Source organism: Augochlora pura, chromosome 9 (assembly GCF_028453695.1).
Source record: "Augochlora pura isolate Apur16 chromosome 9, APUR_v2.2.1, whole genome shotgun sequence".
Lineage (NCBI taxonomy): Eukaryota > Metazoa > Arthropoda > Insecta > Hymenoptera > Halictidae > Augochlora > Augochlora pura.
Genome location: NC_135780.1, coordinates 6,556,188 through 6,573,083, shown reverse-complemented (window position 1 = coordinate 6,573,083; position 16,896 = coordinate 6,556,188). Strand labels below are relative to the sequence as shown.

Sequence of the window (16,896 nt, the reverse complement as noted above, 5' to 3'; positions counted from 1 at the left end):
ACCCTTGTTGACTTGCAAAAATCCTGCGACTGATATTTTGTCTCGGCTGCGTGGAAATATTTTGGAGGTCCCTACGCGCGATAGATCGGGGTCGAGAACGCTCTCCCGCGCCGAGAGCCGCCGAGCACTCGAAGGTACTGCTTTTCGATATCCGGGGGGGAGGGTAATTCCGAAAAAAGCAGGTCACGCCAGTCGTAATCGATAAACTATCGTCGCATGGAAACTTCGGAAACGTTTAAAACAACACCGGGGCGAATGATAAAATATTTAACCTGTTACTACTGTCGTCGATCTCTGTAACAATTATCGTCGACGCAGCGAAGATCGGTTCGCAGAGCGCCGAACGAAACGCGTTAAAAAGCATGGAAATAATCGGGTGATTAAAACGTGAAAGTTTCCGTTCAACCTGGCATCGATCGATCCGCGTATACACAGCTGATTCCGCGGCGGATCAAATTTTAGATTTAGCCGGGGATATTGGAACACAAATTGATACAAGACGTGAAATCACGATTCTGGCGGACGCGTAACTAGATAAATCTAATCCAATCAGAATTGAAATGTTTCCCGTCGCGCCTCTCGTCGCGACACTAATTATTTTCGACGCGTTACCGGAAACTCAATAACGAAACGGCATAAACGCGATTTTTATTAAACGAAACAAGCTTTTCATAAAAAGAAAAAAACATATTTTTATTCCGTTATCAGCAAAGCGAATAATAAAATTCTCGCCGTAACGAGATTAACGTAGCACACAGCGCGTTTCACGTCTCTGTACGTGTGTGTGTGCATGTATAAGTATCTTCGCAAATGAAATGGCATTTCAAAGTAAAGGTATAAATCCTTTTATCAACGTTGCCTCGCTTGTTTTGCGGTTTGTTCGCAGCGGCATCTCATTAATTTTTGTAACATCCTCGAGCTGAATAACATTCGAACGACGATCTCTATCCGCGCAGCGCGGCTTCCGTTTCGAAATCGCGAGGAACGTTGCTGTTTAAACATGTCGAAATTATTCCCCGTGCAATCTTGAATTATACACGGCGATGTAAAATGTAAATTGCGGACTCGTGAAACACGCGTCTCGCGTCGTCGGCGACGTCTAAAGTTGCGACGAATTTCTAGTTATCTAATACTTCGACTCCATCGTTGAAGAACGTTCGAATGCGCCGTTCGCCGATAAGTGTATTTTCCAAAAATATTTCAGCCCTTTTTGTTTAATATAGCCGTGGTAGTTGGGGACAGTTCGTTAATATAATAGTTAAACGTTCCTTTTTATTTTATTATTAACACGTCGGGAAACGAAAATTTTCGCTTTTAAAGAAAGAAACGTTGTCGTCGGGAAACGAGAATTCTTATTTCGCGATAAGTATTGCATTGTTGAAATACTCCCAATTAATGTGAAAATTTAAGGAAAAGTATCCCAATGTACATGAAAATTTAAGGAAAAATAGCCCGACGCGAATGCGTTGACATTTTAAAGGAAGCATCGTATCGCAGCCACGCGTCGGATGTCGTCACTGCCGCGACAATGCGTGAATTTCATTAATTATCCCGAATCCGTGCTGCGCGAATTTAGGATGGCCCTTTCGGTAATGCCGTGAATTATGACGTATTAATGTTATGCGCATCGTGACACGTATAAATACCCAATTAGCGCGGAGATAATAATAATAATGCTGCGCAAAGTTCCCGAAACGTATTTCACCGTTTCCGATCTAACGATCTTAGGAGGCGCATTTTCATTTATTAAATTGATATTTCCTTTGCCGTTGCGCGCCGCGTTTAATTACAACGGAACTCCGCGAAACAAGTTTTCCATTTAGGATGCGCCGTTTTAACAAGCCAAGCGGTTCAAAACCGGCACGCATAAATAAAGGACAGCCGGAGGGTTTGGTAATACGACAGATCATGCCGCTAAATAATTACCGCCCGCGTATTATCTGCCCCGTAAAAATTAATCGATTTTCATTAACCCGGGGTAAGCAAATTCGAGCGCAATTTATATGCAAACTTTGTACAAGTAGTTCGTAAATGCAGCAGCGGCTCGATTCGGGGCTTTAAAAAGAACTTGGCGCTGTTTGAAAATATACTGTCCTAGCTGGCCTCTTCGTTTATTTAAAATAAAAATATATTAACGTCTGAGAATCTTGTCTTAAATATAAATTATCTTTAGATTTGAAAATTGATAAAATCAATTCAGATTTATAAAATTAACAAAGTGACTCGAGAAAGGGGTTAAATTTGAAAAAGTCAATTCTTCCTTCGCACGTGGGACACAATTTAAAGAACGACGAGACGCTTCTTAACAAAAGAAATATAAATGATAATTTTAAAATAAAATTTAAATATTAAAATAATTTTATTTACAAAAATATGTGGCACGCTTTAAAGGTTATGTTTTCCGAAAAAGCGGATCCCAAAGACCGCCTTATTGTTGGCTGGGCGGGTCGGCCCCTTAAACAATCTGCTCGGATAAATATGCATGGTACGGCGCATTGAATAATCGAAATTCAAGCAGCGGGTTTCGTAAGGTATTAATGAATTTTCGTCCACGAGATTGAACAAACTACCGCTTAAAGCCGTCTGTGCGAGGCGCGCGCGGAATTGATGCTGGATCTTGGGGTATTTGAATAATTGAAAAGGGCTCACGCCAGATCTGAAATCGCTGAAATGAGATTAATTAAGCTCGCCCGGGCTCTCTCTCTCTCTCTCCCTCTCTCTGTGTATGCGTGCTTGTGTACAAGTGCGCGCGTGTGGTGACAGCAAGCACGTTAATGCTATGTAAAGTGCATTATACCCACACAGGCACAAGCGCGCAAGCACGCGTCGCACGCTTAATTGAATTGTTTTCTAATTTCGATCGGATGTTTAATTTTACCACGAATTTTTTATACGCCGTCAGATCGCTCCTGCCGAGACGGTGATTCAATTTAGTTAACAATTTTAGCGCAGATTATTCTTTCGGCATCTTATCGGATATTCGTAAGTCTAATATTTTTACTAATCATTTGGTCGATCTCGTGCCGGTCTGTTAATTATTGGCTCTCGGCATTATTATATGGAGCGATTAAAAATTTTATTTGTATAAATCTCGATAACGTTGAATGTCTGAAAATCCACTCGCGTCGTGTTAGATATTTAATGCGCATACTGTTGATTGACATTTGTATAAATTGATCGGTTGCATTAGAATCATTATATTACGTGAATATAGTACACTAACTGGAATATCGTTAGAGCACGATATTCAATTTGAGTAATAAATCATTTTTCTGTGTCGCATCTTTTCATCCGGTCGAGCAAAAATTCGATCGAATTTCCCGTCGAATAAAACGATCGCTTTAATTCGAAATTAATTAATAATTACACGGTTATCGCAATTTCCGTGCGTTTATTGTAAATTACGGATGCGTTTGCGAACGTCGTTAAATTGACCCGCGAATTTTCCCCCCGATGTAATAATATCTAACAACGCGGCAATTCATAACCCGGGCCAGATAACGCTGAAATCGGAACAAATGAAAAAATTTGTTGGAAGAAATGAATTTTTGACAAACGGGTCGCCCTGCCGACGCGCCCTAGGCATCCGGCGAGGCAAATTCCGCGCGACAATAACGGCGAGCGCGCCCGCGCGCCCGCGCGCCGCTGATTTTCATCCCCATAGGGGTTGATCAGATTATTTCACTATGTATCACGGCAACGTTTACACCCGTTTAATTCACCGTTATGTGTACCCCGCCTTCTCCACTCCCCCACTCCCCCTCTCCCTCCTCCTCCTGACTCCTGTGTTTTGCGTTATGTAAATTTGTCGTATTATGTTTCATGTACAGAGCGCACATAATGGTTTCCGTATACCGGGGATATCAGGAATAATTAAGTACGCCTTTTAATATCGTTGATGAAACATATTGTGTCCGTGACGCGTATATACATATTCATTAGGGCGCCATTAATGCTATATTTAGTTTTCGAGTTGCTCATTCGGGCTTTTAGCTCCGCCGCGGCAAAAGTGTGAGCCGGAACGTTGCGAACACTTTTTTCTCATCACGATAACACTAATAATACTTATGCAATTTTTATATCATTTCCGCTACCGCAAAAATTGATCTCGAAAGCCGTCTCCAGACATTTTCCACGATGTTAGGGTTAAAGAATAACGCTGGTCACGACGGCGCTTTAATATTCTTGTTGCGAAACCACTTCTGCGTTACACGTGCCGCGTGCATCTCTGCACTGTCATGTTCCAAAGTCCAACTTCTCTGTTCCACGACAGTTTCAATTGCATCCGCTCTGTGCGTTCTCTAAAAACATTGAAATCTCTTCTCGCATCTTGTTCCTCGTTCCATTAGCACGAAATCAACGATTACAAATATGAGGCGACGGCGACTGAAATGGCTGAAATAATCGACCGACGAGACACTGGCTAACGAAACATTTCTTTTATAGTTCAACCCGGAGGAGGGGAGCGGCACCAGCTACGACGTCTTTCCGGAGTTGACGGACGGTTCGGGGGATATTGACGTTAATGATATCGACGTGAGTTGCACAGACGTGAAATAACCGAGATTGTAACCTCGGTGGAGGAACTTGGGCCGACAATGGGCCGCAGTCCACTAATTATTTGTTTCGCGAGCGGCCGCGCGACTAACCCGATCGGATTAATGGAAAGTTGCCCGGTGTGTATTCGTTAACGAGATACGGAGCACGTCGTTTCCCTCTCGCTGCAAAGCCGATTTGAAAGAATAACTTTTGCTTCTTTTTTTCTTTTTTTTTTTTTGTTGCCGTCCGACATCGGCTTTAAGTTGTGAATGAAATGTAACGCGCGCGGCCGCCGACGGCGGGCGGCGATAATGACCGGCCGATGCGGGTGTTCGCGACGCTTGTTACCTTGCAGTCGCCGGGTTAACTTTTTCGCGACGGCGATAACAGCAACGGTACGCAACGATCTCTGCTCCCGCGTAATTTTTCTGCCCGCGATGATAACAATTACGGCCGGCCCAGCTCTTTAATTGCATCGGCTTCCTGTCTTCGGGCAAACGCTTCGGACTCTGCTAACGAATTCTAATGCTTTGCGATCGAAACCCGCTTGTTCCATTAATTGCCAACTAACTGGCCACCCAATTGCCCGACTTTGATTCTAACAGGTTGATGGTCTTTAAGTTACTAATAATGTGGAGGAAATATTTGACACGGTAATTTTGAAGATATTAGCGTTGGAGTTGAGAGAAAGCGGCCAAGTTGCGTTGATAAATAATAAAAGTTGCGCATAATAAATTAAAAATAAACAGTAATAGAGAAATTATAATTGAATAGTTGCATCTCTAGAATAACGTGATACACATTCACCCGTGTATTAAAAAATACTACAGTCAATTTTTAGCCGAAATTAAGCGAAATTAAGTCAGAAATACCATTGCAAACTTTAATATATAATTTCACAGTGCCACGTAAAAAGGATTGCTATAACTTGGAAGGTTCTATACTGAGAGGAGTCAACGTTGAATATAGGTAAAATGAAATGAAATTATATGAGAAGGAAATTCATAAAACATTCAAACTAGTTATCTATTATCAGACTCGTCTTCGAGCATTTAATTTCTAAAAACTTTTCCAGTCGCAATTTCTAACTGTAGAAACATCGAAATAATTAAAGAACGTCGAAGAACAAATAGAACAGCTGTCCGGCTCCTGGCTACAGCAGTTGACACAGAAAATTTTTCTTCGGCTAAAGCCCCCGTGGGTTTAATAGCCGCTACGCGAATAAGGCATGGAACGTTCCGAAATAAAGTGGATCTTAATTCATAGAAAATAAAGGGAAGACGGTGGGGACGGCCCGTTAAATATTACAGAACGATCAATTGCTCGCGTCTAAATGAACGAGTCGTAAAAATGAATTTTCTAATATTACAGAGAGGATTCTAGGCGAGCGATTCTTCGGTCGGCGAGAAGCATGGCTTGAAAACGTTATATTAGTACGAGGTAACGATTACGATTTAATTAGCATTTCGTGCGAGCGGAAATTTGCGACCGATTCAATTTGGGAAATAGACCGCGGGAATAAATTCACAATTTTCACGATTCCCTATTTCAATCCGCGCGAAAGAGAGCCGGCCGCGTAAAGCGTTTTAATTGCAACTATTCCGGTAGAATACGAAGTTTTAAGTCGATTCAATATTCCGCGAGGCATCCCCACGAAATCTGTCCAACATCGGATGGGAGACGCGCGAATCACTTTATAGGGGATGAACGGTTCCCTCTATTCCGCCGGTGGAATAATCTTGAGAATTCGGACAGGATCCCATGCATAGGTCCCCTAAAACGCTTCGTTTCTATCCAGTCTTTACGCCGTCGTCGTCGTCGTCGTCGTTGCGGCCCTGCTCCTCTTAATCCAAACGAAGTTTAGAAGACAACCCGTTCCTCGAACTTGCCCGATCTATTAAATCTTCTGACGATCGGGTTTAACATAAAATTAAAACGCTCCGAGAACTTTTCATTGAATCTCGAATCGGATTCGGATCTACTCGGCGCGGTGCAGTTTTATTTTGAAAATGACAATTTCGTGGAAACGTAATTTCATATAAAAGATTATTGAACTAATTGTGCGCGTTACAGTTCTCTAAAATTTATTTCGCATCCAAAAATATTAAATAGGATGATAAAATGTTTACTGCAAAATCTTACACGCGTCCCTTGATTTCAACAGATTTCTCTCATAAGCGACGAGGGTACGAATACTTATGGGACCGACTGTACGTCGCCCGTTGAACTAAAATCAAACAAGTGTTACACAGGTCCGGGTGAATCGATTACAAGTCTCTGCGAAAATGGAGCGTCAAGTTCAAGAGTCCCCGATCATGTCAATCCAGAGTGGAATTAGATTATATCTAACAGGGATCGGGGGGGTGGGGGGGATGCAAATTGGCAGGTATCGAAATCGATCCGGCGGAGGCGAGTTCATCAAAACAATATTCCCTCAAAGCTACCGCTACCTCCTCCTTTCGATCACAGTTTTAGATTCAAACTTCTAACTTCATTTTCCTATCGCTGTAATTTCTCTCTCTCCCTCTCTCTCTCTCTCTCTACCGGCTTGTAATTCCGTGTGTATTCGACCTCCGAAAGCTGGCCAGAAACTAGTTCAGCCGTTTTTATGCGGGCCAATGCAATTATTTGATACGATTATGCAAAGAAAAGCAAGCAGAAAACCGTACATATATGCGCGGAGTCTACAAGCTTGGTAACGAGAAAGTGGTAATTATTGGAAAACAAATTATCTGCGTACGGGGCGATCGTTAATAAATGCCGGTTCACGTGGTATACCGTGGTCAAATATCATTCTTGTTCGTTTTTAATGTCAAACAAATTATGGTAAAACAAACATTTTTATTTCACAAGGAATCCCTCTTCAGGGATGCATTTTTATTCAATCGTTTCTTTTCTATCATTTTTCAAAGTCCTAATACTTTTGAAAGGGAGTGTATTGATACGTTATTTTGCATATATTCAACTGTCGCATAGTTTTACAATTTTTACGAAATTTTGAGAACAGCTTTCGGCTGGTCTCGAGACGCTGCAGCGACAGAAAGAAGCAGTTGATTTGCCGTGAAGTTTACATAAGAATCGCAGTTGGTAGAATAGAAGGTGGTCGGAATGGTTTTAGAAGACTGTTGGACAGAAAGGTGAAGTGTATGTGGAAATGGAACCCGGCAAAGAAAATAGGCGAAGATTGATAGAAAGCCGGAGGAGGGGGGGTAAACTGGAAACTAATCGAGGGACGAAGTTCGGTTTTTACCGGCGTAACCACTCACGTTGCCAATTAGACCAATTGATCCAGGGGGCTTGTCAAAGTTAAACTTGCCGACTGCAATTGACTTTGATTTGCCCGGCTGGACGTAGTTAGCTTGGAAATCTTAAAGGACTCTCTCTCTCTCTCTCTCTCTCTCTCTCTACCCGGTCCGCGGCTGTTGCTATCGATCAGAGAACTTCGTTGTACAGGGCGCAACAGAATTTGTATACCTGTACGGACGCGGAAGAAGGTATAATGGTAATTGCTAAGGGAGTACGTGTATTAATCAAAAATTATTCGTGCAGGAAAACGCAATAAATTCGTCTCGCAAACAGGCAGACTTCTTCGAAAAGTTGATGCATATTTCTATCGCGAATTCAAATAAATACCAATTAATGGACGAAATAAATATTTTCAGATTTACTTTCAAAAGAGAAACAAAATAGCTAATTATTTCTTTCAGTAACAATTCTAGTAAATTGAAAGTAATAAGCTTCAAAATTCTGTGCTATATTTTTAATTCAATTTCTACTTGAACCATTACTAAAATAGAATTTACTTTAAAATAAATTAATAGTAGAATAGAGTCCATCTTGTGCAAATAAAATCGAATAGTATTACACTATTAACAAATAAACCTAAGCTGCTCTAAATGTCAACTTCGGTGTTACGAAATTAAATAATAAAATTGAAATGGCAGGAAATACGAATGGAGGCAACCTTTCTCGAGTTTACGGGACTGTTCGGTAGTATTTGGCCTAATCGCATCGTCCGTGGAACTAGTTTGCATCCCCCTTTTTAACTCGGACAGGAGTAGAGCGAGAGACGGGGAGGGCGGATCAATTTATTCCATCTGCTTTTCTCCGGGACCGGAGAAAAGCTCGCAAGATGTACAGCGGGGCGCAAAGGCGCAGGCAACGAATGGTAGCCAAAGTGAACGAACTCAATGGAACAGTCGCCGGTCGTACTTGTCCCCCGAATACCACGTGTTATTGCGATCGACCATCGGTCTCACGTGTGTGTATGCGCCACTGTCAATTCAGCTTGCGGAGACGCGTCTACGTGCATTCAAACTCCTAGCGTCTATTCTGTAGCCCTATCCGTTCCATACTTGCCCGTCCCGGGTTTCGATTAACCATTGTACTTGGAATGTTTAGCAGGCAGGCATATAATTGTCGGCGCGTCTCGAATCAATTAAACGTATTCCGTCGACGCTTATTGGCTCCCGTTTCGGTGGTTAAACTTCTGCAATGGAATTAAACTTTCCACAATAATAATAATAATTATTCGAAGAATGGGAATAATAGTAACAACGATAATAAATATAGGAAAAATGTCAAATGGATTAATATAGGATTGGAAGTAATAAGTCAATTAGATTTGATCAATAAATCAGAAATTTTGATTCTATGTACCATTTCATTTAATCTAAGAAAATTCGATTCTAGGAATTTCGTTAATCCGAAAGCTGCGATTATTGTTGAAAACATGAAGTCGCCCACAGGTTTAAAAATTGCGCGATTCAAGGAAGTATGTCATAGAATACCACGGCGGTCCGCGGTGTCGTATTTCTGAAACGTATTTAAAGTTTTGCGGGGATTGTACGCGTGCGTGCCGGTGTGGCACCATAGTCTGTTACTTGTATACACTGTTTTCCAGTTTCGTGCGGCCTCCTCCTCCTCCTCCTCCTCGCGTCGTATTCACGGCGAAAAGAGAGATCCGTGAGAGATGAGCGCAAAAAATTGTTCCGACATTTTGCGCGCCATGAATTAAAGAGAAAGGCGGGGAAACGTAAGAACACAAAACCGTGGAAATGATGCGGGAGAAAGGAAGATTAAATTGAATTCTCTTGCCGCGCTTAAAAGGACACCGCGATATCCGATGCATTGTCTTCCGTCGTAAGCAGTTCGTTTATTATATCTGATTGGATCTATCCGCTGAGAAAAATTACAAATATAACAACGATTATAAAAATGCAGAGAAAAATTATATCTTCAATATTTTGGAGAAATATGTTTCGATATTTTTTACTAAATAATTTCTATAATTTAACAAGGCCTCGCATGCATCCGGTAACTTTTAACACGCCCTCGAAATATATTTCAGTGCAACTAACACGCGGTGGGACTTTTCGTAGAAATGGAATTTTTTCAATTAATTGAAAACCGAACAATAAATAACTGTCATAGATTATTTTAGCCCGTTGAATCCGCGCGGCGGCTAATTATTATTGGAAAGTACTTAGGGCCGAGAACGTGTGCTAAACGCTTCGCTTGATTTACCCGAAACTTCATTAATCATCGTCAATCTGCATATCGTTCATATTTTTCCCGGAACAAAAAAAAGGTAAGACCCTAAAAATCGATCGTTCATTGTTCGAATCTTTAATAGCCCGTGAACCCCGAATATACGCGTGCATGCGGTTAAATGGAATTTAATGGCACATCGTTCGTAATAAAAAAGAAAAAGAAATGAACGCGCATTGATACGATTTCGTAGCGCGACGATTAAAATCACTTCGGAGCGTGAAAAGTTTAATTTGGATTGTTCAATATTCATAATGCCGTAATTGCTAATTTGAATAAATCGAGGAATAGTGCGACAGCATTAATTAACAGGAATGTTAATAATTACAACGACGGGGAACAGCTCGTTTACGCGGCGGACAAAGAAGGCAACGACACGTGCTTTATAATTGCTCTGGCGACATCATCAATTTCCAGGACGTCCCATAAAACAAAGAAGAACCAATCCTCATCTTATCGTGACACTAATTTCATTGTCTTGTGCTTGCAGCGCCTGTAACGTATCGCATAATCTCCGCAGCAATAACCACATAATCTTTTGCATGATTATTTATTTATTTTAACATTATTTAACGTTATTTATTTTAATGAATTCTTCATGTATAAATAACTATCGTGTGCAGTAATTAAGATATTTCTCATGTTTGTTAAACAGAGTTCGGCATTGATCAACTACATTTTGATGATTGCCTTAATTGATTACTGAGAATAATTGTAATAATCATTAATCGTGTAATCGTTGCAGAGAGTGATTTAGTAATCTTGTACAACGTCTGTAATTTGCTATCGTTAATCAGAAATCTGTATCCATTCGAATAATTGCTGAATCATGATTATTAACATGATTTCGAAGTAATCATAATCTTCAACCATTAATTGGCTTACATTTTGCCCAACTCTGTTTATTTAATGTCTCCTGTTTCAATGTCTATTGTTTTAGGTAACTGCGATTTAAATACAAACCCTGCGCACTCGAATGGTATTATCAATTCCCCCGATTAATAAACATTTCGAGACCGAATAATTTTCAGTGTCCAACGAGTTCGTCGACTCATTAACACCGTTCCCGCCAAGATCGAGCGACGTTTCCCTCCCAATGACACGCCGTATTAACCGCGAATGCGCGACGGCGGATCCGTGAAAACGGAACGATTTCTCCTGCTGCTCTCCGAAGATAAATAAATTGCACCGGCCGCGGCGCGGCGCGCAATCAATCACAACCATAAGCGATGAAACTTCTATGCCGTTCGTTTTTCTTTCACCCGTCCCACCCCGTCCCCGCCCCATCCCCCACCCTCTTTTTTTCCGAACGATATAACGACATATAAATCACGTTTTGGTGTTCTTATTCACCGTTCCTTTTTACCGTTCCGTTTTCAGATCGGTCGAGACGATGACGAAGACAGAAGCGAGAAAAGCAATCCGCCGCCATTCATCACGCCTCCGCCCCCGAATCCGGACTGTGAGTAATCGCAAAGAATCCGTGAGTTTATTTAATCATCGCCCCGCCATGCCGGGCAAGACATACACGCGGGATCCCACGGACGGACGGCGCGGCGCGGCACGGCGCGGCCACACCGAAATTACAGCGAAAATTGTTTCCTCAATATTTCAAACGCCGTTAGAGCCATCTTCTGTCCGGGAACGTATTCGACAGGGCTCCCAGGGAATTTCCGGTGGACTTCTTTCTACCGCGATGAAATTACAGCGTTACTACTTCTACGGTCGCAAAATTCGATAGAAGAAAACCTCGATCGTGGAAACCAATTTTTATAGCGGGATCAGGGTTTTTTTTTTAACACTTGTGGATCATATGAAACTCTAAAACTAATTTTGACAAACACATTTGATTTTTTATTATTTCATCTCGAAATATAATTAATGGATATTTTGCAGTATTTTCTTTAGTAATTCTAGAGGTTTAATAATTGCTTCTCTGTTAAAGAAAAGTAGAAAATACAGAAGATTTAAAGTGGACATTAAAGTCACTATACAGTTGTTATACCAATGTTTATGCAAAACAGTAATTCCCAAGAAGTAGGAAAATATGATAGTTTACTGTTTTGAGTTTTACTTGCCAAATTTTGCCGTAAATGTTTAACCTCTTGCGCTACGATAGCTTTTACTAAATTTTAATGTTACATACTTCCTTATCGCAACGCGTGGAATATCTTTAATAATTAACGTGTTCTGCTTGTTTCTGAACTTAATCGAGCATTATTTTGTACATCTCAGACAAAGGGCCAAAAGGTGATAAGGGCGATAAAGGAGACAAGGGTGATAGCGTTAGAGGTCCTCCGGGACCACCCGGACCACCAGGTCAGGATGAGGTAAGTACTTCCTATTTATTTCGCAAACATTTAAAAAACTCATTTGAAAAACAGTGTTCCTTTCCTCACAGACAACAAATTCACTATTTTTTCGTCTCAAACGATTGAAAATAATTGACATTTCCAATTCTTTTTTTATCCTTTTATCATCGCAACTTGCGTCTTCCCAATTTTTCCATAAATCTTTTAAATAAAAAGTAAAGTAAAATTTAAATAAAAATGTTTGCTAACAAAGAGCCTAGAACGTGGACGAACGTCTGATTACCTCGTTCCTATAATAACGCAAGAATAGCAAGAACTTCTTATCGACAGATCAAACTTATCGAACGTATGCACCAAAACCAGCCAAATGTTCTGCCATTAGTAGTCCCAATACGGCACCATAGAAACTCCAGTTTCACTGGCTCAATAGTCCGCACACGTAGAAAGGCAGATTGAATGCATTGTGAATATTGCAGGACCGTGCGCGTTCCGTATCAGGTTTCGCTTATGATTATGCAACGCTCTCATTGTCCGGCTGGAAAAGAAATAATCTGTTAACCCAAATACACAACTCTCCCCCCCCCCCCCTCCGTTGTTTACACGGTTAATTGTGTAACGTAACAAAGTGTCGGCGCGAAATTCACCGAAGACAAAGAGGCTAGATTGAATTGTAATTACTCGTGGCATGGAGTCTCTCTCTCTCTCTCTCTCTCGTATCGGTCAAATGTAATTCGCCGTCTTCGTTCTTGCCGGCTCCTTTGTCACGGCGAATGAATAATAATTCAACGCTGTGTCCGGGGGTAACCGTATTTATACGATGCGCACGCGTTTACTTAGAGTTATTCCATCGGTTTAACTACCCCGACATTCATCTCCCCCCTCTAATGAAATAAAGCACTATCTTGGACCGGTTCTGTACGTCGGATAGACCGCCGAGGCTTGCAGCGTTAAAGCGAGCCGGCAGGATGTGCGTGTGTGCAAATGCGCTGAGAAATTAGTGTTTCGTTGCTGCGTGGGACGGGGCGTCGTTAACGAAAGATCACCGACTTTTGGTCGCGACTATGTAATTCGCTGCGACTGGATTAATTAATTAGAGATTAATCAAATTCACAGAGGTTTTATCGTATACTACAAGTTGCAGAAAATAGAAAGCACAGGAGAAGTCGTCTAGATTTCTTTTAATTTTAGTGCCACTTTTATTATTAATCGGATGATTAATCGGTTGACCGATTAGGGTAGTGGAACCGGCTGTCATGGGGCGACCCATGATTTACTATAACACCGGTTTATTTTCGAGCTTTATATTTGTCAAATGAGTCTAGTTTTATTATTCAAAAATAAATAAATTTTTGTTAACAAACCATAGGCACGATAAATTGAAATTCGTATGTGTCGCGTGTAGTTACATAATAACGCAGCTACGTGAGCAAACAACTAACACGAAACGCTACACAATACAATAGTTGTATCACGTAGGAATTATTTAGTCCTAAGATTGTCTCCATGACACCGGATGCACACAATTACGCGGATATTTCGTGAATAATAACTCGCTGTCGGGCTTGCGCGTGTAATACGTGCTCTCGAATACGTTTGAAATCCGAAATCGCTCGTTCATCTTGTTGCTCGAGCAATCTAATTCAGTCAGAATGTTGAAATGTATTTCAACGTGGTGTACCTATAAATGGGTGCAACATTGATTACGCGGGAAGCAGGCATTCACAGATATTCGCCTATCTTCCGAAATTATTGACGAGCGGATGCGCGCGCGGAATCGTCAAAGACGGCGCCCAAAGTCAATGCTAATTCAGATCCTGACGCGAACGTCAAAATTCAATTGTAATAATCCTTTCGAGGCCGGCCATTGTCGAGTAATTTCCGATTGAGTTAGAACACTGACGCTGCGTTTATTCAAAACCTTTATGGCGAGCCGAAGTTCTTTTCTGGATTAAATTCCTATTTTACGAATAAACAATATTATAGTCAAATTAAATTAGAGTACCTAAAGAAAGGTTGAAGATAATAAGGAAAATTCCGAAAATTCCTACAAATAATAGTTTACATATATAGAATATTTCAATTAATCGTCGAGATCGTGGATAAATTGCGGATCATTCTATATTCATTTGGAAAATCGTCGCCTGCCGTTTACAACATTTGCCACGCCCATCCTGCGCAGGAAAAGTACGGTGGAACCGGCAAAAATGCCCATAAATTTCCGACGCGACCTATTTTCCTCCAAAATAACTATTTACTTACATCTCAAAGGGAACATTTTTCCGAAGAATAAATATCGAGTACTTCGAAAAGTTCTTCGACCACTTTTCTTCCGTTTGCACGTTCCTCGACGTTCGATCTGTAAAAATCGTCCTCTCTGTCGTCTGTAAATTATAGAACAAAAGTGTAAAATTATAGAACAAAAGTGTAAAATTATAGAACAATGTAAATCGAATTTTAAATTAAATTGACATTTAAATCGAAGCGTGTAGAGTTACTTACAAAAGTAGACTCGTTAATTTGAAATTTGTTATTGAGAATGGAACGATTATTGTTTGACTAACCCTGTGAAAAACGCTACAGGGTCCTCCAGGGAAGAAAGGCGACCCCGGCACGTGCACCTGCAACACGACGGCTCTAATGGCGTCGTTCACGATGCCGAAAATGATCCAGGGGCCGAAAGGCGAGCAAGGACTGCCCGGACAAGAGGGAAAGCAGGGTCAAATGGGGCTGACGGTACTGACGCTCTTTGTAAAAGCAAAACACCGCTTCACAGTAAAAAAAAACGAAAATGTGAACGGCGGATTATTCGACGAGTGTAAAATAAAGGATTACCATAAACGAACCGAACAATTTCTCTGAACCTTCAAACAATTCACGACGTTTAACGCGCGCTTGTTTCACGTTCACTGAATTGAAAAAATTGCAGAAATTGCAGAACACGGGATGCTTAACTTGACGACGGCGACGTTAGGAACTCGTAGCTTTACAGACCTCGCTCTATCCGCTATTAAACAATGTTATCGAATAATGTATGCAAGGGGGGAAAAATAAGAGTTCGCATGGAGTTGTGTCAATTTGTGTCCTCTTTATTCGACGTGGAAACTTAGAGATTCGCTAATTGCTACAGGGAGCCGCAGGACCGCCTGGCGAGAGAGGAATCGAAGGACCGGTCGGCGCTAAAGGAGACAAAGGAGACCCGGGGGCGCAGGGACCGGAAGGCTCGCAAGGACAAAAAGGAGAGCCGGGTCTCGATGGGATACCGGGCGAAAGAGGCGCGCAAGGACCTCCTGGGCCGCCGGGAAAGAGCGAGTTCTCCGGATTCGATGTAAGTAACGGTGTCTCTGTTTAATGAATTTCACTAGCGCGACGGAATATCAGATTTGCGGAGATTTATTTTCGTGGGACATTGGCAGATTTTGTCGAACTCTACCATTAAAATTATATCGAAGAAAAAGATATAGGAGAAAAAGGTATCTAGAAGAAAAAGGTATTTACACGTTTCGCGCATCAATTCGTAGGTTTTATTGTTAGACAAATTATATATATAATAATTAGTAATACGTGAAAGATAGTCGAACATATCGTGCTCAATAAAATCGAAATTGGAGAATAATACTTTTTTCTACTATTACCCGGTTTCGAAAATATCGAATTCCAATATCCGCGCGACCCCTGCACGCTTTCAACTATGCGCCGCGTTTGTGCAATACTCGCTGCTTTAACGGTAATTAGAGGACGTGAAGTATTAAACATTCCTCGTCAATCTTGTAATTTATTGTCAATTCAGATTGACTTGCTAATGGAGAAGAAAATATTTTTAAACGTTGACGAATCCACGTTATTCCTCGATATAAACTGAAGAAATTATAGAATTTTCTATCGCCTTCTAAAAATTTAATTTGTTGTTAATGTCTTGCTACTTTTCGAGAGGCATGTACGGCTGGTTAACATTAACCCTTTGCGGTCGAATGGCGACTCTAAGGCGCCCCTAAAAATAATCATGCCACGTTTCAAAATAATCTCTATCAAATTTACTAATATTTAAAAAATTGTTAATCATTAATAAATATTTGGAATCTCCCTTTTCGAAAGGGTTAAAAATTGCATCGAGCGAAACGAGTGGTCCGCAAAGATCCTCGTTAGAACCCGTTTAAATTGCAATTCCGTTGCGTTTCCTTTCTCCCCGCGGTATCCGAATTTACACCCTCATTTAGCCTCCTCCGCTCGTAAACGGATACGCATTCGCGTCTAATAAACTACCGCGATCGCGTACCATTGGCCCGCCTCCCAAACAAACGAGAATATTAACCACCGCCGAAGGGAATAAGCTTCCAGGTATGTAACATTAATTTTGACCGTTTCCTCCTGGCCGGCGGCCGGCCGTTCAAAATTTCCCGGACTCCCGTCGCTTTCCCCCATTCACTTTGCGCGACGGTGCACCCCTCGAAAACGGCGTATCTCATGAATTTCTCATGGCCATCGCGACCGATCGGTT

General features: G+C 41.3%; 1 protein-coding gene across 1 annotated transcript in view; it reads left to right on the top strand.

The window, feature by feature from the left end:
• The window catches only part of Mp (collagen XV/XVIII-type protein multiplexin), a 292,407-nt gene that overhangs the window by 255,078 nt on the left and 20,433 nt on the right, over positions 1-16,896 (top strand). Inside the window, exons 6-10 of the mRNA XM_078190578.1 lie at positions 4,447-4,536; positions 11,470-11,551; positions 12,325-12,419; positions 14,982-15,134; positions 15,529-15,726. Of these exons, the coding sequence (XP_078046704.1) occupies positions 4,447-4,536; positions 11,470-11,551; positions 12,325-12,419; positions 14,982-15,134; positions 15,529-15,726 (618 nt within the window). The remainder of the gene's footprint in view (positions 1-4,446; positions 4,537-11,469; positions 11,552-12,324; positions 12,420-14,981; positions 15,135-15,528; positions 15,727-16,896) is intronic.